This window comes from Mustela nivalis (genome assembly GCF_964662115.1).
Source record: "Mustela nivalis genome assembly, chromosome: 5".
NCBI classification, from domain to species: Eukaryota; Metazoa; Chordata; class Mammalia; order Carnivora; family Mustelidae; genus Mustela; species Mustela nivalis.
Genome location: NC_139024.1, coordinates 69010572 through 69036453, shown reverse-complemented (window position 1 = coordinate 69036453; position 25882 = coordinate 69010572). Strand labels below are relative to the sequence as shown.

General features: G+C 37.1%; 1 protein-coding gene across 5 annotated transcripts in view; it reads left to right on the top strand.

Annotated features, from left to right (window-relative positions):
- Nucleotides 1-25882, top strand: part of AKAP7 (A-kinase anchoring protein 7) — a 147776-nt gene that overhangs the window by 71554 nt on the left and 50340 nt on the right. For 4 of the 5 annotated variants that reach the window (XM_082730938.1, XM_082730936.1, XM_082730935.1 and 1 more), the window contains exon 7: nucleotides 14485-14632. In XM_082730938.1, coding sequence (XP_082587064.1) covers nucleotides 14485-14632 — 148 coding nt within the window. Of the gene's footprint in view, nucleotides 1-14484; nucleotides 14633-15111; nucleotides 15689-25882 lie in introns of those variants that run through there. The other variant, XM_082730937.1, reaches the window with a different exon arrangement.

Genomic DNA, 25882 nt, shown 5'->3' with positions numbered 1-25882 from the left:
CTTCACTTATGTTACTAATGCATTTTTCAACTTCGTGTTGTTGTGTGGTCTTTCTCTTAAATAAAAAAACCCACACTGAGTTTGCAATTATTTAACAATTGAAAATGGTACACAGGTAAACTGAATGTTTGTTTGAAACTGTTTATTACTTTATACATCTTTAAAATTGAAGCATATGGGAGAGAATAGACAGCTGAATTATTTAAGGGAGGATTCTAGGAATGGACTAATGTCAGAGAAACAAATGATGCCCTGGTTGGCCCTAATTCTGTTAGAGATTTTGAAAACTCTAGAAGAAATGACGCAGTCAACCTAATTTTAAGGCTGTGCAAAGTGGCATGAAGATTTGAAGCAAGTATTTTCATTAGTATGTCTTGAAATTTTTCTCACGGAATATCTCTCAGGGTTTTACGTGAGGCAAAGATGCTGTGATCAAGCAAATGTTAGCAGTGTTGGGTTAAATAAAGTTAATCTGATTCTCTATTCCAACACTTCCTAGGAATTTTGAACCGCTGATATTTATCATGACTCTCAAGAGCTTACAGCAAGGAAGACTGATCTTTTGCTCACAGATGTGGGTCAGGTGTGGCTCTGCTGTGCATTGTCTTTATGGAGGACCTGCACTGAGCAGCTTCTGTGTAGGAACATGCTGGTCTTTTGGCAGAAGGAAAAGGGAGCTGGCAAATCCCAAGCTGATTCTTAAAGCTCACAAATGAGTCACACCATTCCTGCTCACATCTTATTGGCCAAGGCAAGACACATGGTTCCTTCTGAATTCAACAAAGCAGGATGTGTAATGTACTTGCAATAAGGGACACTACAGGAAGGGGCAGTGAATATTTTGAACATTTAGTTCACCTCAGCATCATTTCCCAGATGTACTTGACTAGCAAGTCCTTTTTTCATTGACTGTCTTGTAGCACTAGTGTTTGGCAGAACATGGTTTAGGAAATGTTGATCTTGATAATTCAGGCCTAAATGATATGTTTGCTTCAAACATCCAGATTCAGTGGACATTTTTACTTATTTTCCAACATTTTTATTTATAGACAATATTCTGACTTAAGTGTAATTTAAGAAACAGAGTTTTAGAACTAGCGTTGAAATATGCAATAACAAAGTATTCAACGTAATTAGAATTGCATGGATTTGGCTTAACTGTATTAAAATATACATGTCCTATCTCGGCTATTACCATTAGTGTTGGGAAAAAAAATTTTTTTAAAGATTTTATTTATTTATTTGACAGAGAGAGATCATAAGTAGGCAGAGAGAGAGAGAGGAGGAAGCAGGCTCCCTGCTGAGCAGAGAGCCCGATGCAGGACTCGATCCCAGGACCCTGAGATCATGACCTGAGCTGAAGGCAGCGGCTTAACCCACTGAGCCACCCAGGCGCCCAAGGGAAAATTTTTTTCTTAACTAGTCTTTTGTAGGCATTTTGAAACCTGTTAATTTCATTTTCCCAGTTAATGACTGACTGGAGTATAATGATCTTTTTTTTTTTTTTTTTAAGATTTTGTTTATTTATTTGACAGAGAGAGATCACAAGTAGACAGAGAGGCAGGCAGAGAGAGAGAAAGGAGGAAGCAGGCTCCCTGCCGAGCAGAGAGCCTGATCGATGCAGGACTTGATCCCAATACCCTGAGATTATGACCTGAGCCAAAGGCAGAGGCTTAACCCACTGAGCCACCCAGGTGACCCTGGAGCACAATGATCTTGTATGAAACTGGCAAGGACCGCAGTGGATTGATTATGGTTAAATCAAAATAGAACACATGATCAAGAAAACTTAAACTTTATTCCCAAATAGTATTGATACAGAATCATTTTGTTTAGTTATAGTAGCTAATTTCTTACTCACTTGACTAGTCGCATAAAAACAAACCAGCTGGCATTATTTGGATGGTCGTAAGATTTTCTCCACTACTGGAGAGTGGTTATCCAGCTCTTGTGAATTTTAATTGCTTGCATAAGAAAAGAAGATAAAGCTGTATGTTTTTCTTAAGAGCCTGAATTAGATTTGAGGGGAAACTAAGGTTGCAATCCAAAACTGTACGAGTTTACATTGGAATTATATTCCTAATCTGAGCTGATTACTTTTGACCACTCATTAGAATATTATTCTTTCAAAGAAAAGTACTGTTAAAAGCAGAGTAATACTAGTTTGAATTACTAAATTGCTCAGTTCTCTTTCACGTGGTTACTCCAATAAATTAGAGACAAAAATGTTAGTAGCTTCTTTCCCAGGGTCAAACTTCATGTTTGTGTGATTGAAGACCTAACATGTGTGATTGAAGACCTAACAAAACTTGCACATATCACCTAAGGGACTAGTCACTTGTGATGACAGGCACTCCAGCTCAGTTCCTGCAGTAAGGGTTCATCCTCTAAAAACTACCTGATGGCACCATTTTTATTGTTGCCAAAACTGATACCATTTGGAGACCCATCTTTAAGGCTGTCCAAGTAGAACTGTGGTTGTACATTGCCCTCAAGTTGATGACGGGTATAAAGACTCTTCTTTAGCTACTGCTTTCCCCACAGCTGAAGTTGATGGTCATAATTTGTTACATAACTTTATTTGGACCAGGACATTTCTTGCACAGTAATTTCATGTTTGATCTCCAGCACTACTGTGAAATCTTACCAAGCCATTGCCTGGGAGAATGTTCTGTATGACCCCCTCTGGTGGCCTGCACCTTCAGCCACATCTCTCCCTGTGTATACTCATTGCACTGTTCAGGATTTGGTCCTCTTGGATTCTTACTTCTCACCCTCCCTGAGAATGATGGTAAGACAGAGAACTTTGTACTCTTGGACTTCCAGCACAACTGTCTCTAGAACTTAATTCGGTGGAATTAAGTGTGTGTGTTGGCGGGGGGAGTGGTCACATGATAATAAACTGAATAGGTGTGGAAGTCGTGTCACATACCTGTCTCCGTCGGTTGTAACAGTCTATGACACAGATCCTGACCAGCAGGGGCTAAAACTGTAATCCCTGTTGGCGGGGTATGTGTGATGGGAAGAGGTGGATGTGTGGTAGGTACAGTGGATATGGAGGGAATGGTATCAGGTGTGGTCAGTTTAGCTTTCTTGAGACACAGCCCACCGTGATGGCAGAAACCAGATATAGCCAAAGAATATACCAGCCCATGCAATTTTTTTGCTTAGCATTATCCTAAGATAATTCCTTGCTTCTCCTTAACTTTTCCATTAAAAAAATGGTTTTTTTTTTTTCCCTACCAAACCACTGCTTATTTTATTAGTCTAGATTTGGTTTTTGAAATTTTGAAAAGATAATTAATTTATAAAATTTCTAAAAGAGAATATTGTATGAAAATTTCTGGTTAGTCTGGTATCCTTCTCTCTGTAATTTATTTTTGAAGCAATGTGTAATCTCATATTCATAGGTATATACTGACAGTGAGTCCATTAGGGAAACTCTGTAATCTCTGTAATTCTATTTTTCAAAAGTATACCACAGGGGGATTTCACATTAAATGTGATTAAGTTTGAGATGAGGACCAAAGATTCCAATTGTATATTATATATAAAATTATTTTGCATAGCAATGTATATCATATTAAAAGAAGTCATTGGACACATTTCTTGCTCTACCTGGAGAGAAATACTAATTTTGAAATTAGATTAAGAGGTATACATGATTCCCAGGTTTTATCTTTAGTGACTGTTTCATAAGTAACTATTTTTTTTTTCCTACCAAGCTCTCTTTTATCTAAAATGATATTCAGGAAATGTTTCCAAGCAAGTAAAGTGAAAAGGCTTGTATCATTGAACACCTTTCAACCTCATTCCATTTCCTAACCTGTAGCACACTCAGTGTACATCTTAGTATTACTCTTTCTTTCCTGTTCTTTCACTCACTTCTCATCACATTCCCTTGTTGGGACACCTTCCTCTGGTAGGTAGGGATTTCCATCCTAAGTAGTGTGCACAGAATAGGCCTGGGCAAGTGAAGTATAGTGCTCTATTGAGAATGATGGGGAGGCAGCAGGAAGGAAGAGTGTTGATGGGCAAAAAACCAAGGACATTCATTAATTCATAAGATAGTGGGAAAAGAAGCAAGTACTAGGTGCACTAGAAGTGTGAAGAGCTACAAACACGTTCTAGGTCTTTCTTGCTTAACATTAGAAGGCTACAGTTAGTGATGTCTGTGCATACATTAAACTGTTTTGTCAAATAAATGACCCCCTTTATCTAGGTACGTAGCTCTCATTTGGATCACATCTGAGGCTACAGTTAGGTCTGGAGTTCTGTCTATAGACAATCTAACCAATTTAGGTGAATGATTTTGACCTCTAGGCTATAAAATCAGAACACATTCAACCATAATATAAGTATGTTACAGTATATAAGCCAGTGTTAGAGGATAAATTATAACTGTTAGTATTTTCTGAACAGTTTTTGACTCTCCTGTTTGATTGTTGAGACCCTAAGAATTTTTTACACCAGTGGCTTGCTGGCATTACTTCATGCTGGGAAGTATTGATTAGTAGGGAAAGCTATTGATTAAAGGGGAACATTTAAGATTAAGCTGTGAGTGAAGAGAGTTTGGTAGAATACTGTTGGTGGGAATGGAAACTTGGGCAGCCACTCTGGAAAACATCATGGAGGTTCCTCAAAAAGTTAAAAATAGAGCTACTCTGTGACCTAGCAATTGCACTATTAGGTATTTATCCAAAGGATACAAAAATACTGATTCAAAGGGATACCTGCACCCTAGTGTTTATAGCAGCAATGTACACAATAGCCAAACTATGGGAAGAACCTAGATGTCTATTGATAAATGAATGGATAAAGAAGAAGTGCTATCTGTATACAATGGAGTATTGCTCAGCCATCAAAAATGAAATCTTACCATTTGCAATGATGAGAATGAAACTAGAGGGTATTATGCTAAGCAAAGAAGTCAATCAGAAAAAGACATATCCTGTGATTTCACTCATATATGGAATTTAAGAAACAAAACAGATAAACATAGGGGAAGAGAGGGAAAAATAAAAGAAGATGAAATCAGAGAGGGAGACAAACCACAAGAGACCCTTAATTATAGGAAACAAACTGAGGGCTGCTGGAGGGGAGGGAGGTGGTGGGGAGGATGGGGTCGTTGGGTGATGAGCATAAAGGAGGGCACGGGTTGTAATGAGCCCTGGGTGTTACATGCAACTGATGAATCACTGACCTCTACTCTGAAATTAATAATATGCAATATGTTAATTAATTGATTAAAAAAAGTTGTGAGTTAATAGACCACATATGGTGAGAAATTTTGAGGTGGGGTATTTTATGTTTTATCTTTAGTTTATAGAAATAAATGGCTAGGTTGGTGAATTCAGGAGAACAGGTTGTTATTTGTTCCAAACAGCAAAATATTCGGAAAACAGATGTGACAGGGAGGAGCAGGCTGCAGCTTGTTTACATCTAAGTGACCACAAGACTGTGGTGAGCCAAGTACACAGCTGGGGTTGGACCAAGGGGAACTGAGAGTCCAGCTCAGACTGAGCCACAAAGGAAGCAGTCTTGGATGCCTCACTTGCGAGATTCTTTCTTTGTTTCGGTGGAATGAGAAAAGCCACAGGCGAATATAATAGTCACATGGCCAAACAATGTATGCTCTCTCATGCTATCCTTAAGAAGGCTCGAGGAGGAACTAAGAGGTTTGCTACGTAGATAAAGAATAAGCATATGTAATTTTCCAGGGAGCTGGTGACCTTGAGAATGTCCTTAATACTATCAAACTGTTAGCTCTTTGGTTAATATGTCATTAGTATAAATGAACTAAATGTGGATTCTTCTGTTCTCTCTGACGCCAGCACCTTATGGAACCAGGCAGCATATTGTCTGGGTGATTTTGTGAAGTGGCTTGCACTATTAGGAATCAGACGCCATCTTCACTCCGTGCTGGCTTTCCCTGCCACTTGATGCCATCAAGAATCATTCAGCTCCCGCAAAGTGTTAAGATAGGTAGAAGGAGGTGTCAACAGTAGATTCAAGACATAGAGCCCAGACAATAGCTGGTTGTCTACTTATTGCTTGCTGACAGGTATAATATTATAAATATTAGATCTAATGCTAGGGCAAAGAGTTGCTACTGTTTCTTTTCCGAAAGCCTCAAGATTAAACAAGGCAGAAGTGCTGAAAACAAATTTATAAATAGAGGGATTGAGGGTTATCTAAAAACTGCATGGTGATTCTCCATCATAAAGAAAAATGAAAAATTGAGAAATACTGTATACTCAAACAGCTGGTTTAATTAAAAATTGCAATCTCGGGGCACCTGAGTGGCTCAGTGGGTTAAAACCTCTGTCTTTGGCTTGGGTCATGATCTCAGGGTCCTGAGATCAAGCCCCGCATCAGGATTTCTGCTCAGCAGGGGGCCTGCCCCCCCCCTCTCTGCCTACTTGTGATCTCTTGCAAATAAATAAAATCTTAAAAAAAAAAAAAAGAAGAAAATGCAATCTCTGCCAATATTTTACTCGATTATTTGGGTTTTGACAGTATAAGAAGAGTTCTTTTTATAGGCTGGAATAGATCATTTTTTCCATGTATAAGTAACATTTGTGAATTCTTTCTCATTTTCCTCTATGAAATTCATTTGTAATGGACATACAATTATCACTTGATTTATTAATATTAATGCAGCATGTTAAAGGTGGGTATTTTTAGAATGCTAGAGATTCCCAAAGTAATTTTCACATTGGTTTTAGAAATATGGTGGTATATATGATTATATATTACAAGTGATTAATAGCCTTAGAATTTAAATATTTTAAAGGAAATAATGATGAGCTTGAATATTATCATTACATTCTTTTCACTTTGTCTGTGCTCTCCACTTACCCTGAATCTGAATCACAGCACTTCTTACTAGCTATGTGTATTTTATATGTGACCTAATTTCTCTGTGATTTAGTATCCTTCTCTGGGGGTAATAATAGTACCAATCTCATAAAATTATTGTGATTATTAAATGAGTTAATAAAAGTATTTAGAACAGAGCCTGTACATAGTATTATATATTTTCTTTTTTTTTTTTTTTTAAGATTTTATTTATTTATTTGACAGACAGAGATCACATGTAGGCAGAGAGGCAGGCAGAAAGGAAGAGGAAAGCAGGCTCCCTGCTGAGCAGAGAGCCCGATGTGGGGCTCCATCCAAGGACTCTGAGATCGTGACCTGAGCTGAAGGCAGAGGCTTTAACCCACTGAGCCACCCAGGCGCCCCAGTATTACGTATTTTCTATTACTGTTGTTATACAGATGATAGAGCATCATTTGTATTCAGATTGGCTCCAAACAATGAGAAAAGTACCATTGCCTTTTCTGTTTTCCATCACTCCTACTTTATCATCTCTGAAGTTAGTGACAGGCACGAGGCAGGGTATCAGGGCCTCACCCAGGCAGCAAATGGGCATACTGGAAAGGGGACCAAGGCAAAGCCCAGCCCTGAGGGGTGACCAGACAGGTAGGCGAGGACACAGGAAGGCATCCAGGCAGCTCTCACCCAGGGGTGCTGGATACAGGATCTGAAATCACCATGCTCTTTTAGAGTCCAGTAGCTCATGTGGTGAGGTTCCTTTGTCTACCACCAACCCTATCAAGAACAGGCTTGAATGGAACAGAGCCTGAATGGAAAGAGACTGCAGTTCTGACTGAGAAGGGCTGAGGGAAGGCTGCAGCTGACAAGAAGGTAATCATGGGGTCTGTATCAAGAGGAAGATGGAAATGAAACAATGCAAATAATGAAAGTGTAGTTATGCCAAGACATGAAGGAGGGAGCCATTAAGAATTATAAAGTAAGATTTGCCTCGGAGAAGTCCCATGTCAATATAAATATCCTTTTAGGGTACCTGCATGGCTCAGTTGGCTTCAGCTCAGGTCATAATCCTGGGATCGAATCCCGAATCAGGCTCCCTGCTCAGTGGGGAGTCTGTTTCTCCCTCTGACCCTTCCCCCCATGCGCTCTCTCTCTCTCTCTCTTTCATTCTTTCTCTCCCTCCAATAAATAAATAAAATCTTTAAAAAAATGTCCTTTTAATAACCTTGAATTGACAATATGTAATTTTCATTAGGGGCAGTGACCATTAGAAATGATTTTAGTTTTTTCACTAATGCTATACTACTATAGATTCATAAACTTTTCTAATTATGGAAATGAGTATAAAAGATTACTGTTCTTAGGGCACCTGAATGGCTCAGTAGGTTAAGCATCTGACTCTTGATTTTGGCTCAGGTCACAATCTCAGGCTCCTGGGATCAAGTCCAGAGTCGGGCTCTGTGCTCAGCAGGGAGTCTGCTGGAGAGCCTCTCTCTCCTCCTCCCTTTGCTCCTCCCCCTGCTTGTGCATGTGTGTGTACATGTGTGCTCACTCTCTCTCTCTCAAATAAATAAGTAAAATCTTTTTTTTAAAAAAGATTTTATTTATATTTGTCAGAGAGTGAGAGAGAGAACAAGCAGGGTGAAGGGCCCAGGGAGAAGCAGACTCCCTGCTAAGCAGGGAGCCCGATGTGGGACTCTCCCCTGGGAGTGCAGGATCATGACCTGAGCTGAAGGCACGCTTAACTGACTGAGCCACCCAGCTGCCCAATCAGTAAATCTTAAAAATAAATAAATAAATAAATAAATAAATAAAAAGATTACCAATCTTTGACCAGCTGATCCCCAAATTGACAAAACCAGTTTTGTTTGGCTCTTCATTTATTTCTGAATTTTGGTTTCACATCATTACAACAGGAAACATACATTTCTTTATAGGCACTCAAAATAGGAGTAAACTATTAGAAAGCAAAGCAGAGCTCCAAGAACGTCAAGCTTACATCAGTAGGAGATATAATTCCTTTGTCTGATATGCAGCCCATTTGTTTTCATCATAGAAGTCATGATTATTGTAAGATAACAAGTTATGATCAGAAATTATCTGCTATTTATTTAAAAGTCTTAACCTTTTTAAAGAAACTGATTATTTCATTGTTCCTCTGATCACAATAACTTTGTCATAGAAATTAAATTAAATTTTATCTATCAGAACCTTAGAATGATTTTCATATTGAGATTGGAAGCTAAAGTGAATTTTCATACTTCATGGCTTTCTTTACTTCCATATTGAAAATAGAATTTGGTGTATAACATAAGTCTGAGTCTTCTTTGGTACATATTAAATTACACACATCATTTAGCTGAATGTAAGTGATACTGTGAATGCTTCTTGAGTAAATAGGTTCCATTATTCAGCAGATGCAGCTTCAGATGATTCTAAAAATACTCATCATGGTCTCAGTGGCATTTTTCCTGTATTGCCTGTTTCGGTGCCAAGTTACAGTCAAGAATGAAATTATCAGGGTTTTTTGGTACATTGTATCAAAGATTATCAAGTAGCTTTGAGCATCACTGATAATACTTCTTTAACTGTGCCTGAAACTAGGCTAAAGGAAAGTAAAACCTAATTAAGGCAGTCTTGAGAAGTTTTTCTGTTTGATGTTTTTTGCTACTCATTTATTGTTTCAAAGTCAGATATCTTGTATTTAACTTCCTATTTTGTCTTTCAGTGTTATGTTGCGTAATTGATATGTTGGTTGTATTGGGTAAAATTATAAATGAGAAACCCTTGAAAATATACCCTGTCCTGCTAGGTTCAAGGCAAAAATAATATTCAGGTTTAGTCCTAGGCAGTCACCAAGCATGTCCACAATTCTGGGGGTGCAACCCCCTTCACGTGGTTTGGTGGAAGTTAGCCTACACATTGTTTCCCTACCTTTGAAATAGTCCCCACTCTTTTACAGGTCAAATGTTTCTGGTTTTAACCGCTTCTGTAATTTTCTCTGGGCTCTCCTGATGTGTTATACTTCCACTGATCCTTAAATGACAAGGTACCTGGGAAAGGGTTTGGCCTGTGCAGAAGGGGAGCAGAAAATAATGTGGGGTGGGGTCTAAAACATGAAGCATGAAAATAATGAAATAATAATATTCATAATAATGCTAACCCAGTCTCTTTAGCTTAAACTAGATCCTTTCAGGGTGCTATCTCTGGGACTGTTTTGGCAACTCAGTGGATTTCTCCAGAAAATAGGAACCTTGAAGTGCCTGGCTGGTTCAGTTGGGTTAGCATCTAGTTCTTGGTTTCGATGTCAGGGTTGTGGGGTGGAGCCCTGTGTCGGGCTCTGTGTTCAGCGGCGAGTCTGCTTGAGATTCTCCTGCTCAAGCATGCATGTTCTCTCCCAAAGAAATACATTTTAAAAGAAAGAAAGAAGGAAAGAAAGAAAGAAAAGAAAAGAAAAGAAAAGAAAAGAAAAGGAAAGAAAAGGAAAGAAAATAGGAGCCTCTTAGCCTTACCCTTAATGATTAGCAATTTTGATATGCTCATTTATTTTCTTAGAATGATAGTCCTTTCTTAAAAAAAAAACCCAAAAACAAAAAACACCACCACCTGCTGTAGCTGGGTGGTGAGACCAATTCAGATACATTTTATTAGAAAAGATACATATTTTTTATGGGGAAAAGAGCCTGAAAAAAAAAAAAAGAAGAAGAAATACATTGCCAAACAGAAAATCCCCTAGAGAACAAAGATCATGTTAAATATTATATATCAGACAGAGCAGAGTCTTATGTATTTCTAGATTCTTTATCACTGAAGATGTTTTCTGTTCAGAACATAATTTCAGTGCCCCCAAGGCATGCCTTTTGAACCACAGTTCTCTCTGTAAATTATGACTTAATTAATTAATTCCATTCCACTCTCTAATAAAAATTCTCTCCTTAAAGACTCATGTTGGAAGTCATCTGTGAAGAATTCTTGCAAAAATGGTTGGTCCTTTTTGCCAAAATTAAATAAGACTTGTGAATTGTCACTGTTATGTTTCCCTTATTTCTTACTTTAGAGAAATAATGACACCTTATGAAACCAAAATGGAAATTATGGTGGCTAGCCAACACTGGCATAGATGTCTTGAAAACTGAAGTTCTTTTTTTTCCTGTGACATTATGACTAGTCTTCTGCTGCCTGGTCTAAGAGAATGACACCAGCCTGCCCTACGTCCACCCTCCCCCACCCACCAACCAGCACATATGTACACTTGGAAAAAGCATTTAAAAGACAAACAAGAATTGTAAGTTTTCATTTACTGAGAACCTTTTTTTTTTTTTTTTTTTATTTGTCAGAGAGAGAGAGAGCGTGAACACAGGCAGACAGAATGGCAGGCAGAGGCAGAGGGAGAAGCAGACTCCCTGCCGAGCAAGGAGCCCGATGTGGGACTCGATCCCAGGACGCTGGGATCATGACCTGAGCCGAAGGCAGCTGCTTAACCAACTGAGCCACCCAGGCGTCCCTACTGAGAACCTTTTTAAAACATTTCTGAAACCTTACCTCAACTGAAATTATTCCTTAAAATCCACTATTAATAAATATGTATGTTATATATTATATGTACATATAATATATGTATATTAATATGTAGCTATTACATATGTATATATATTATATGTAGATTGTTGTATATAACATATAATAGCATTTATCATGTAAATATGATAGCCTTTACTATATTTCACTGTTATAAACAATTCTATAAGTTCATTTATTTAGTCCATCCAACTCTTTGAAGTAGGTTCCATTGTCAACTTCACTTTACAGATGAGGACTCTGAAGCAAAACCACACCTTAAAGAGTAGCAGAGCTCCTTTGGACGCACATCAGCTCTGTCTGTCTCAGGGCTTCCTACTCCCCAAACCAAAAGAAACCCACTAGGTTTCACTCTTGCTGAACTTGCAGTGAGCAGCATTTGATGTCATCAACTACCCTTTTCTTGGAAACTCGATCTTCTGCATTTGTGACAGTTATTTATTAAGCACACAGTTCTGTGTCACGCAGCGTGCTAGGCACGGGGAATATTTCAGTGAATACAAATCAGGCAGAATTCTTTTTCTGTGTGGAACGCACATGCTAGTAGAGAGAGACAGATCATGACAGCCCGTGAAACATCAGCACAGTAAAGTAAATTTCACGATGCAGTGGGAGGTGGTACGTGCTATGGAGAAATGTCTGTAAATATTTATAAAGAGGGAAGGGTAGTGCATATTAAAGGGAGGTCAGGGGAAGTTCTTTTAAGAAAGCAGAATTCGAGCAAGAACTGCAAGGAGGTGGGAGACCAGTCATGAGGATATCTGGGGGAGGAGCATTTCCAGAAGGGGAAACCAGCAGTACACAGGCCTTGAAGTGGGTTTGCACTGGTGTGATCGGGAGGCACAAGTGCAGAGGCTGAGGTAGGGAAGGGTGAAGGGGGAGGAGTCGAAGACAAGGCCCAGGAAGTTCTGAGCATGGTCGGAGCAGGACCTGGTGGGCTGTTCTGGGGAAGCTGGCTCTTCCTTTGAGAGAAATGGGAACCCTTTGGAGAATTTTGAGTAGAAGAGTGACGTGATGTGATGTATATTTTTGTAGGATAATTCTGGCTGTTGAGGACACAAGGGTGGGAAACAGAAGGCTGTTTGGATAATCCAGGTGAAAGAAACAGGGGAAACTTGGACAAAGGCTGCAAGGGTATGGGGAGAATTAGTCCCATGTTGAAGGTAGAGCCAACGTGATTGGCTTGGAGGCGACATTGTGAGAAAGAGGCGAATTCAGGATGACCCCAGGGTTTCAGCCTAATTAGCTGGAATAGAGTTTCTGTTAACTGAGGTGGGAAAGTCTGTGAATGGAGCTAAAGTAAGGAAAGTCTGTGAGTGGAGGTCAGTTTGGATACAGAACAAGAGCATATATCAACAAAAACATGTTAAATTCAATATTAAAAATTAAGGGCAACTTAAATGTCTAATAATAAATAATTGCATGAATAAATTAATGATGCTCCCATACAGTGGAGTACTATGGAGGCAAAAATATTAAAAATATTTTGCACATCTCTATATTATTTATTGCCATATTAACTGGAAAAAAAAAGCTGATTGCTAAATAGTACTCATGACTTAACCACATTCCTATAAAGAAGAAGAAAGTACTTTGTTTTGTATAGGAAAAATAAAATACATAATAAAATTATAGTAGTTGCTGTGTAGGGCAACTTAATTTTAATTTTTTTAAAAAAATTTTTGTCAAAACTTTTTGTGAATAAAAAGGGAAAATATATATTCTACCTACATTTTAATAAGATTTATAGAAGTACAATCTAAATATAATATATGTATGCATAGAAAAAGCCCTGAAGAGGGCTGCCTGGGTGGCTCAGTCAGTTAAGCATCTGCCTTCGGCTCAGGTCATGATCTCAGGTTCCGGGGATCAAGCTCCACATCAGGCTTCTTCCTCAGCAGTGAGTCTGCTTCTCCCTCTCTCTCTGCCCCTCCACCCCTTCACCCCTCTCTGTTTGTATCTTGTGCTCTCTCTCTCTCTCAAATAAATAAATAAAATATTTTAAAAAAAGAGCGAGAGAGAAAGAAAAAGACCTGAAGGATGTACCCACAGTGTTACTGTATTTTCTGTAAATGGCAGGCACGAGAATTTTTTTTTTTTTTTTAGATTCTTCATATATTTTTTTCTCTTTTAAAAGATTTTATTTTTTAGGTAAACTCTATACCTGGAACTTGAAATCACAATCCCCAGATCGAGAGTTGCACACCCTACTGACTGAGCCAACCAGGTGACCCTAGATTCCACATATTTTCTGATTTTTAAGAAATTACAAGTATTAAAAAACAAACAAACAAACAAGTATTACCAGGGTAAAAGTTTTAAAAAGTTATAAATTAAAAGGAAAACTTCACACATGGTCAGTCAGTAAACTTGGCCTGTAAGGTATTCTGTTGTCATCTTATGGACTGTGTTTGGGACTATGAGGCTGAGGGCAGGACCACTGCATGGGAAGGGTGGGGGAGACATTCATTTGCATGTTTTGGGAAACTACAGAAGTAGCAATGTCTTCCACTGTTATTTTTCACCTGTCAGCCCTCTTTCTGCTATGAAAGATACTGGAGGCAGATAGAGAAGGAAGATCCATGGACCCCCCCTCCTCTGATTCAAATAAACTTTCACTGTCTTCAAATGATTCTTAAGTAAGGAGTTTAAAAATCCATCTTATTAAAACATTCTATACACTATAAAATGTTAAGTTCTATACCACTTTTTAACAATTCATCAGTTTCTCCATTATTGTTGGAGATGATTACTCTTTTTTTGATACCTCAAACTTCAACTTGATATACTTCATTATTTCAGAAACTTAAAGTATATGAAATTCTGAATGCTGCCAAATTTAAACCCCACACTCTAATGATTTTGGGTGGGGGGAGGTAATACAAATTATCCTAGACAGGGAGACTTTAAAAACAGCTTTACAATCATTTTGTGGTATCCATTTTCAAATGCCAGTAGGCAGAACTTTATACCAAAGTGTAATATCAGGTTCTAAGAAAGTGATATCAATATGAACTAGCTGCCTCGGTGGAAAGATCGAGTGATGTGATTTTGTTTTGTCGTTTCAAGGGAGTGAAAAAAATAGACCCTGAAGTCTATGAAAAATTTATCAGTCACAGATTTGGAGAAGAAATGGTACATCGCATAGATCTTTGCTCCATGCTAAAGAAAAAGCAAAGTAATGGTTATTATCACTGTGAGTCTTCGATTGTAATTGGTGAGTTCCATTTAAAGATTATGTGCTATCTTTAGTTTTTATTTCTCTAACATCATGTCTTTTGGCCGATATTTTGGGCTGTTGTATATATTTTTCTCAATAACACGTTTTTATGTGTATTTTATTTTGGCAATAATACACTGGAAATTTTATAGAACATATTTACTATTCATATTTATCAGTATTTTGGTACCTATGGTTTTTATACTTTCATGCTTCAAATATAATTATAATGAAGTCCTGAAATGTTGATTCAAAATTCATTCCAGTTTAATTTTATTTCATGAATATGAAAAAAGCATCTTCTCCTGTGAAGGCCTATATGAGCACACCATTCCACACCAAGCATTTTCATGTTTGCTGCTTTTAATTAGCAATTAGGAATAGAATATTCCAGGCCAAAAAGTTTCATTCTGAGAAGATAAAGTCTAGGTGGCCTGCAAAGATTGAAAACATGTCCTTCAATTTCTTCCCCAAAGGAAACCATGTTTTTCTGGGAAAAAAAAGATTCATGCATGAGTGCTTCTATCATCTTATCAGGGAGATTGCATGTGATTGAGACAGATTCATAAACAATTATGTTTCCACGTGAAAAGTGTATGCATCAAGTGAAGACTTTTTTTTAAAAACCAGAACAAGGCTGTTCTGCAGTGTGAATATATTCAAAGGAATCTTATCTGTTGAGATGCAAATGTGCTATTTCAAACCCGGGCATTATTCTTATAAAATTGTGAACTTCAAAAAAATTTAAAAAATAAAATACAGTTGTGAACGTCAAGAGAATCTGATTTGTATACTTTTGAAGTAACAAAGAAGAAGTTATCAAAGAAGATAAATACTTGTATTTAAATATTTCAAGGTCTTCAACCAAGATAATTTCTGTCCGTATCAGCTTGAAGAAAACCTGTGGAAGTATACATCCTCAAAGAATCTTAATACTGAAGATTGTAAATGCATTAAAGAAAATGTTCCAGAGACACAATTTTATTTCCAAATTCTCACTAGATATTTTCAGAGAAGTCATCATTTTATCTTCCTAAGATCTTAGCTCTCTTAAACAGAAAATATTCTGTATATCATCTGAATTTATGTTCTCAAACATTTCATGTCTATTTCGAGGAGGATTTTTGTGTTTTCGGAATCTCTGGTGGAGAGCTATTTCCCGTCAAAGTTTTGATGAGGGCCAAACAATTTCCATTTAGTAAGGTTAATAGCAGAGGACAAATTTAAGACTTTCTTGTGTAACACAGACGTTGGCTAGCTTTCCGTATGTTCTCTGTGTACTTACATTGGGCCAATGTTGAAGAACTCCATGCTCTTCCTTGCCTTTCCTGATCCTGTTTAAAAAAGAAATAGATAAAAAAAAAACCCCGAATCCTGTGTAGATTTTCCTGAAGATATCGTGAGATTAACATCATCCAGCTTATGACACGTGTGACCTACATTGCCCTTAGACAGCTCTGTTCAGCTCACTCCAAACCAGATGTGTCAACCAGTGAGTTTTCTATTTTATTGCTCCTTTCAGCTTAGTCAATAAAATTCCCCTTATTCTAGGCAGTATCTCCAGATTTCCCCCTCAGGCTTCTTTATCTCTCATCTTTTCTAACTCAGAGGGATTTAGCTTCTTTTAAACTCCACCAATCTTGTGTCCCCATACTGATCATTTAACATTATATTAAAAAAATGGTTTTTGCCTGTTACAGATGCTCTACTTTTTGTCACATTTTGGGATGCCAAAATGAATTTTAAAATAATATTTGCATCTAAAGTGATAATTATTATGTTATAAGTAACCAATTTTAATACACACTAGAATTCCTTTATTTACTATGGATAGTTACTGATTTTCTTAGTCTTATTTTTACTTGAGTTTAAGAGAATATTTGGGAAGATTCAGGACACTTTCTTTGTAAGTTTCATTTCTTGATCTGGTTTAATTGGCTTCTTTTTGATTTGATCCTAACTCAGATTTAAAGTCTGTTTCCTATACCTTGAACCTGTATTAATATTGTATTGTATTGATAGAGTAGGGCATATTTCCATTCTTAAGATATTTTGCATTCAGAAATCTAGGGTGGAAGTTGGCTTTAAAGACTCTGGGAGTTGCTTATAAAACTTTGTATGTAGGTACAGAAGTGATTTTTCTGGGGAGGGAATTCATTAGATTTACATTATTTCCCGTGTCTTAATTTGTTAATAGTGAATTCTTGGAGAGTAGTATTTCTTTTCCATTTTGATTTCTCTTTTGGTTATCTAAATTATGCCATTTAGGGCATGTATATTATTTAAAAAATATCAATGATTATTGATATTTGGATTTCCAGTTGGTTCTTTTTCATATTTTCCTGTTCTATTCTTTACTTCATGGATGTATCTCTTTGAAGATTTCAATATAATTAATTATTAATGTTATTTTCATATATTTAAAAATATTTTAATTCACTTATCTTTTTAAAAATAAATTTGTTGTGTAACATTGTATAAATTTAAGGGGTACGAGGTGTTACTTTGATACATTTATATGTTGTGATATGCTTGCCAATGTAGCAATATTTATCACTTTGCATAATTATAGTATATTTTTGTCTATATTCAGTATACTGTAAATTAGATCTTTATGGCTTATTTACTACTTAATATAAGTTTGTACACTTTGAAACAGCATTACTCTTACCCACCACCGGCATTTTCTGGTAACCACCATTTTACTATTTTTTACAGGTTTAACTTTCTTAGATTCCACTTATAAGTGGTATCATACACTACTCATTTTTCTCTGACTCTTCTTGCTTATCATAATATGCTCAAGGTCCATCCATGTTGCCACAAGTGGGAGGATATTCTCCTTTGTCATGGCTGAATAATACTCCATTGTGTGTATGTACCATATCTTTTTATCCAGTCATCCATTGATGGATATTTGGATTGTTTTCATACTTTGGCTTGTGAATAATGCTGTGATAAACATGGGAGTTCATGTATCTTGTTGAAATCCTATTCTCATTTCTTTGGGTTTAGACCCAGTATAGAACTTCTGGATCGTGTGGTATTTCTAGTTTTAATTTTGGGGGGAACCTCCATACTCTTTCTTATAGTCATTGGACCAATTTACATTCCCACCAAAAGTGTGTATGGGTTCCATTTTTACCATATCTTTACTAGCACTTGTTGCCTCTTGTCTTTTTGATGACAGCCATTCTGACAATTGTGAGGTGATACTGTTGTTTTGATTGGTGTGTCCCTGATGATTAGTGACATTGAGCTTCTTTTCACATGTCTCTTCGTCATTTTGAACAACAACAAAAACCCCCAAATAATCTGACCTAAAGATGGGTAGAAGAGCTAAATAGACATTTTTCCAAACATGACTTTTCACATTTTTAAAATATCTCTAGTTCCTTGGGTATGAATTCTTCCATTTGTTGGCTCTTTTGTGGCACTCCTTTTCCTCTGGTGTTTTTAGGTTTTGGAGAGCTCATTGTGTCATACTTGTGTGGTTTGGCAGATGTCTCAGACCTGGTCCCACAGGGAACACTGCTTTGAGTTGGATTAGGAGCTGGCAATAGCAAACCATCCTTGTCCATAAGAAGTTAGAATCTATACTTTTTATGTTTTTAATCAATTTCTGAGGGTTTTGTTTATTATGCTTTCCTATTTTTTTTGTAATAAAGACAATTAGCCCTTTGCTTTATTAGCTCAAATATTTTCCAGGATTTATTTTACATTTAATTTTGGTCACAAGTCATTTTTCACAATAAATCCTTTTAATTTTTGTTAAATTATAGATGAAAAATTCTTCTGTGGTTTTAAAAATTATTATAGAGTCATCTCTAAATCAAAGATCGGTAACATATTCATTTATATTTTCTTCAGTTTTTTTGTTGTTGTTGTTGCTTTTGCATTTGAGCTTTTAACCTACCTGATATGATCATTAATATAAGTACTCAGACCCAGAGGATTAATACAGAAATCTGGTTATTAATAGGGTGTGTGAAGTAGGGATTTTCTTTTAGAAGTGTATTTTTATGATTTTTTTATACCCCAACTCTGTTCCAGAGATCATAAATTAGCAGCTTTTCATTTTGTATTTCACTGGCACAGAGTTTTATTTTTTATTATTTTCTAATTTTAATAACTTGCCCACATTGGGGTAATTTTATGTAAAAAATCTGGGTTCCTGCTGCCTTCTGAGCAATCAGAAAATGTGACACTGGTTCTACATTTTTGCATGGTAGCAATTTCCTGGTTGGGATAGTTGGCACACTGACGACCTTAGAAGTAGCTACCTTTTATCATCCCCCTTACTCTGATGTTCTTAACATAAATTTGCTGAGCATGTTTACTACGTGCTTGGTTCTGGAAGCCATCTGAATTTGGATTTCCCCTGCCAGTTACTGCTGTTCCCTTGCCTGCTTTCCTTTCTGTCTTCGACCGTCGTATACCTCCATGTGAGTTGAGTGTTAGGAGAGTTTGATAGTATATGGAGGCAACATTCATATTTTCAGACACAAGAAAAGGTTCTGTATCTTAGTTCTTCCATAGTCCAAACTTCAGGTGATACTATACCTAGTTAATATTAGGCTGCTACTCCTTATCAACCAAACTGCAATAATCAGCCAAAATTCAAATCCAAAAAAGAAGAAAAAGTTGAAACTAGGAATGAAATATGGCTTAGATATCCTGGAGTGGTAGAAGCTGTTCTTAGTGAGCTACTTACTGGAGTTGAGTGAATTAATTTTTCTCAGGCAGCTATATTCCATTTATTTTTCCTTAGGGAAGGTAATTGACTAAATGACACCCTTTGTAAGATTGATGAGCAATTTAATGCTTGAGAAGACTAGTTTACTTTGTGCCCTCAGACATATCTTAAAGGAGGCAATGGAAAATTTGGAAAGGTCTAGAGGTATTTTATTTTTTTGTTTTTGTAGGCCAGAATATTTCTTTATAATTTTTGCAAGTAGAGGTGGAAACCATAATTTTCTAGGAACCTCAACTATCTTTTGATTTAATAATAATTATTCATCATTAATTTAATGAATGTTATTAAGTATGTACAATGTATGTGCACCTCTCTGGCATCATGAGATACAGAGTAGTATAAGACATAGTCCTTAAGAGTGATGGTCATTGGGCAATGAGAAATGGAGAGAAAGGAGGAATAGATGAACTGGAGTTTGCCCATAACAGTAGGAGTTTGCCCATAACAGTAGTGGGCTTTGTTAGGATGCAGGGGAAGAAGCTTATGATTTTACCTTCTAGGAGAATGTTGAGGTGAGGAGAAACAGAGCTTGGAAGAATAGGATGAGACTGAGTAGGCAGATGGAGAGCAGGGATAAGATGATCTTCCAGGGGCAGCAGATAGGATTTATGTGGGAGAGAAGCAGGCTGCAGGCAATATTAGTGACAGGAGGCACACTACAAAGACTTTAATGACTGAACCTATAGTCTAGTTAGCTGAGGAAGGGATAGCAGGGAGCTTGCTAGGTCTGTATATGAGAAGTACATGAAGGAGTAGGAAAGGAGATGTACACAGTCAAACATACTGAGGTGGTGTGTATGTAACAAAAAAGACCGAGTAGATATATGTGGGATAAAAGGAGGTGAGGTTTAACACTTCACGTAATAACACAGAATTGGGGGACACCTGGGTGGCTCAGTGGGTTAAAGCCTCTGCCTTCAGCTCAGGTCGTGATCCCAGGGTCTGGGATCGATCCCTACATCAGGCTCTCTGCTCTGCGGGGAGCCTGCTTCCTCCTCTCTCTCTGCCTGCCTCTCTGCCTACTTGTTATTTCTATCTGTCAAATAAACAAATAAAATCTTTAAAAAAAGAGAGAGAAATGATTTAAAAAAAATAACACAGAATTGGATCCTGAAGTTAAGACATTGAATTAGTTTTAGGCTGTAACACAAAGGCAATGAAGGGGATAGGGCTGGGCTAACCTTGGCTCAAAGAGAAGCATACAGGTGTGCACAGATAGAGTTATAGAAGAGGAAAAGTGTCATAGGTAAATTAGAGTTGACGTGACTGTAATCAATTCAGTCTATATCCAATGCCCAATAGGTCAGAACAGAGAGATACCAGACTCAGACTGAAACACTATGAGAATTCTAAGTGGCATGAGTCAATTAATTAATTCTATCCAAATGCACCTTTTTTGAGAATCACCCTTTAGAGACCTGGATAGCTTAGACAATCCTTTCAGTCTTAAAAGGTTTGACTTGGTCCACAGAGGGATTTCTAGTAGTTGTTTCTATGTGGTGGGAGGAAAAGATTTTGGGGGGTACATTTGGGGAGACCCTCATCTCTGACTTTGTTGTCTTAATCTTCAGTGCTCCTTTCCCCTTAGAAGCTGTGATAGAGCTCCCAATGTGCTATCTGGATTTTGCCTACTTTAGTATGTAGGCATGAGGATCTTCTCTATGGAAGATAATATTGTCAATGTGATTGACCCATTGGTTGTTCAGCAAGAAGGGGGGTAGAGGAAGAAGGAAATCAACAATTTTTCTTCCTTGGGTGAAAGCTATAACTAGAACAAAAACCTTAAAGCTTTCTAGAATTCTTTTTTTTAATTTATTTTTTATTTTCAGCATAACAGTATTCATTATTTTTGCACCACACCCAGTGCTCCATGCAATCCGTGCCCTCTATAATACCCACCACTTGGTACCCCGACCTCCCACGCCCCACCCCTTCAAAACCCTCAGATTGTTTTTCAGAGTCCATAGTCTCTCATGGTTCACCTCCCCTTCCAATTTCTAGAATTCTTAAATATGAAACTTTAGATCAATGATAAATTACAAATTTTTAAGGTGTTTCATTTGAAAATATTTGTTTTGCTTGTATGACGTATTTTCTCTTGAAGGCCCACTTCGTGGGAAGGGGTATTGGCAATAGATATGTGCTTGAATGTTTATTTTTCTCATGTAAACTTTTGGCTATAGAAAAATGTGTTTCACTGTGCTTATCTAAGAATGATTTAATGTCCTAATAATTTACAGGCTTTGTTGGGTTTTATGTTCTTTTCTTTTTTTTTTAAGATTTATTTATTAAAGAAAGAGAGATGGGGAGGGAGTTGGAGGAGGGTCAGAGGGAAAGAGAGAATCTCACGCAGACGGAGCCTGACAAGGGGCTCAGTCTCCTGCCCCTGAGGATCATGACCTGAGCTGAATGCAAGAGTTAGATGCCTAACCAACTGAGCCATGCAGGTGCCCCTGGATTTTAAATCCTTTAAAATGTACTAGTTCACAAAGTTTGGTCCATGGATCCCTGGTGGTCCCAAGGATACTTAAAATCTGTGAGGGCAAACTTTTTTTTTTTTTAAAGATTTTATTTATTTATTTGACAGACAGATCACAAGTAGGCAGAGAGGCAGGCAGAGAGAGGGGAGGAAGCAGGCTCCCCACTGAGCAGAAGGCCGATGTGGGGCTCGATCCCAGGACCCTGAGATCATGACCTGAGCTGAAGGCAGAGGCTTTAACCCACTGAGCCACCCAGGCACCGCAGGGGCAAACTATTTTTATGATAATGCTAAGACATTTGCCTTTTCCACTGAGTTAACATTTATACTAACAGTGCAAAAGCAATGGTGTGTTTGGCCAGAATGTCAAGGCAGTTGCAATTAAAAAAAAAAAAAGCCAATTTCATGTAAAAATGTTCTTGCTGAGTAGTAAAATCTATTATTTATATTTGATTTGTCTCTATATGTGTCTTTTTTAGTATTTTGTTAATGAAAATGAGAAGTGTGCATGAGTACTTTTGCATATAGAAGGAGGAGGAAAAGCACTAGTGTCATTGTTTAAGTTACAAGCTAAAGTAACCACATTCTTTTCAGGAACAGCATTTTTTTTTTCCTTGAAAAATGACTCACAAGTTATCATTTTCACATTTGGGTATTGGGCTGGCATTTTCTTTAAAATACACTTGTCACATCAGGGGCATCTGACATTATTTACTACTAATGATAAAATTCAAGCTTTCGGGAAAAATAAGAATTTTGGAAAGCTCTAATTTGTTACCATGAGTTTGACAGTTTTTTTTTTTTTTTTTTTTTAAGCTTTGAGACTTTTCCCCACTTTTTATTATGGAAAATTTCATAGCCAAAATAGCACAGAGTAGAATAATGAACTCCATTTTCCTAGTTTCTTTTCTTTTGTCATACTACTTTTATTTTACTGAGGTACAAATTATATACAACACTGTACATATTTAAAGTATATATTTTGATGAGTTTTTAACATAAAGGTACAACTGTGAAACCATTATCACCATCAATATCCTGACCATTTCCATCACCCCTAGAAGTTTACTAGGGCCCCTTGTCAATCTATGGGTGATATTAATGATTGGCCCAATGTGGTTTTGTATTTGTTTTTAAGTAGGCTCCATGCCCAGCATGGAGTACAATATAGGGCTTGAACTCACAACCCTGGGATCAAGACCTGAGCCAAGATTAAGAGTCAGACACTCAACTGACTGAGCCACTCAGGCATCCCTAATGTGTTTTACTTTTGTTTTGTTTTGTTTTTTTATGTTGTGTTAAGAAGTGTGTTAAAATATGGAAAAGTTCCATAACTCTGTATTTTTTAAATGACCAGTATGTGTTACAAGACATGAATAGATAAAAGATCTACTGAAAGTTCAAGATACCAGAAGATTCAAGTGTAAAGAGTAAGAAAAGTCCAAAAATTTAAGATTTCATATTGCATTGCAACTAAACTTTAAGAAAATACAACTTGTGTTTTGGTATAATATCCATGATTATCTGAAAAGGCTATTATTCTCCCCTCCTTTTAAAGATTTGTGTCTAAAAAAAAAATTTGTATCTATGTGTGGCTAGATTTTCCTTAGGCTGGAAATGAAACCATATATTACAACAGATTGAATGCAGAATCAGACAAGAGGATAAAACTGTCTTTGATGGGGCACCTGGGTGGCTCAGTGGGTTAAGCCTCTGCCTTCGGCTCAGGTCATGATCTCAGGGTTCTGGGATTGAGCCCTGCATCAGGCTCTCTGCTCAGCGAGGAGCCTGCTTCCTCCTCTCTCTCTGCCTGCCTCTCTGACTGCCTCTCTGCCTACTTGTGAGCTCTCTCTGTCAAATAAATAAATAAAATCTTTAAAAAAAAACAAAACAAAAAACAAAAAACTGTCTTTGATTATGCCAGACATTAAAGGAAATTGCAAAAAGAGTAAATTAATTCCATTCTTCTCACTGTAAAAACTTTTACTTAAAATATAGTTGTCTCTCATAAAAATGTTCTTAATGGTAATATTTTATTTCTTATCATAATCGGTTTGTGATGTTTGAATTGAATTAGTAAATTTTCAGAAAATTCTGTTTTAATTTTGAACATAGTAAATACTGATAAACAGTAGCCCACATAAACTAAAGCTCTTTGAGTGGGAAGGAAGATGGGGAGATTATTAGAAATTTTTAAGAGTGGAAAGTGGTCCTGAAGCCAAAATGTATACAATTTACTGCTTCAGTTCATGGTCCAAGAAAACCATGAAAAGATTTAATCCTTAGACAACTCTCCAAGCTTAATTTATGTATATATGTATAAACATATATATATATAGAGAGAGAGAGAGAGCGCGCGAGCACAAGCGTGCAAGTGCGGACGTGTGTATGCAAGCATGAACAACAGTGTTGGGGGTAGAGACAGAAGGAGAGAGAAAGAGAGAGAATCTTGAGCAGGCTCCACACTTGGTGCAGACGGAGCACGACACGGGGCTCGATCTGGTGACACTGAGATCATAACTTGAGCTGGAATCAAGAGTTGGATGTTTAATGGACTAAGTTTCCCAGGCGCCCCTCTCCAAACTTAATTTTGATCAGCATTTCCAGCCTTTTCTTCGAACAAATTAATTTTGGTAGCTGCACAGTTATCTAGTTTTTTTTCCATTCCTCTTTAATTTCCATTTGAGCTTTCTGTGGTAAAAAGGTAAGAAGTACAAAAATACCCCAGACTGACAGTAGTGTATATGAATGACTCATTTAAAAGTCATTATTATGTGAAATTGATATTCTATAATATAAAAGGTCTCTTTTGTAGTGGGCAGGACCAAAGAGTTTGTCTTGTTTTCTTTTGCTCAGACTGACAGGGAAGATGATTAAGAAAGTTTCATCTCTACTTAGGCCAATTAAGATGAATCTATTTTGAGCATGTTAGGGGAAGGAGAACTGAAGACAGTTTATCATCTGAGAAAACTGTACATTTTTTTTCACTTGAAAACTTTAACAGTTGGAAATTTCCTCTGTTCAGAATTATCAAGGAAATTAATAATTGCTGAGTACAGAGTATTATTATTTACTTCCTGCCACAGAAATTGAGTGACCATATAGTTTATCATTTAAATGTACCCTTGTGAGTGTATTTAGGCTAGGATTAAAAAAAAAAAGAAGAAGAAAGCCAAGACTGTCCAGTTTTAACTGGGACTGTGTCATCCTGCCTAGAAAGCAGAAAGCTCTTGAAAAAGTAGAACCTTTGATGTGTTAAAATTACTCAGATGCCCATGTTGTTCCTTTTTGTAATCTAATTGTCCTCCCCTTAAATGTTTCTTTGGTGAAACATGTCTTTTAAAAGAAAGTGTTTGAGATTTCATTACTATATGCCCTTAGTGAAAATAAAAAGCATCTGATAATTGGAACTCTCAGCTCATTTCTTTATATTTGCCTGAGTTAGGAAGTCTCAGAATTAAGTAACTAGGAAATTAATCTTAGTGATGGCTTACTGTATTTTAACTGGTATATCAGCTATTAATCTTGATGCTAACACAAAGTAGAAGCTGTGGCTCAGGCTATTTTGAAAATGCAGCCATCTGTTGGCCTGATTTCAAACCTTATGATTTATATTAGATGCTGTAAGAACTTTACATACTAAAGGAGCAGTGCTCTGTGGTAAATTTAACGATCTGACAAATTAAGCATCAGTGCTAGCATGATACAATAGTAATTTATGTTATTTTATGATTTATTTGTAGAGCCTTTGGTGTATTTTAGGAAATATGAATTTAAGGATGCCTGGGTGGCTCAGTCGGTTAAAGCCTCTGCCTTCAGCTCAGGCCATGATCCCAGAGTCTTAGAATCGAGTCCCCCAGCGGGCTCCTTGCTCATCAGGGGGCCTGCTTCTTCCTCTGCCTGGCTTTTCCCCTGCTTGTGTGTGCTTTCTTTCTGTGTGTCAAATAAGTAAATAAAATCTCTTAAAGGAAATATGAAAGTAAATATTGAATTTCTAAGAAAAAAAAAACAC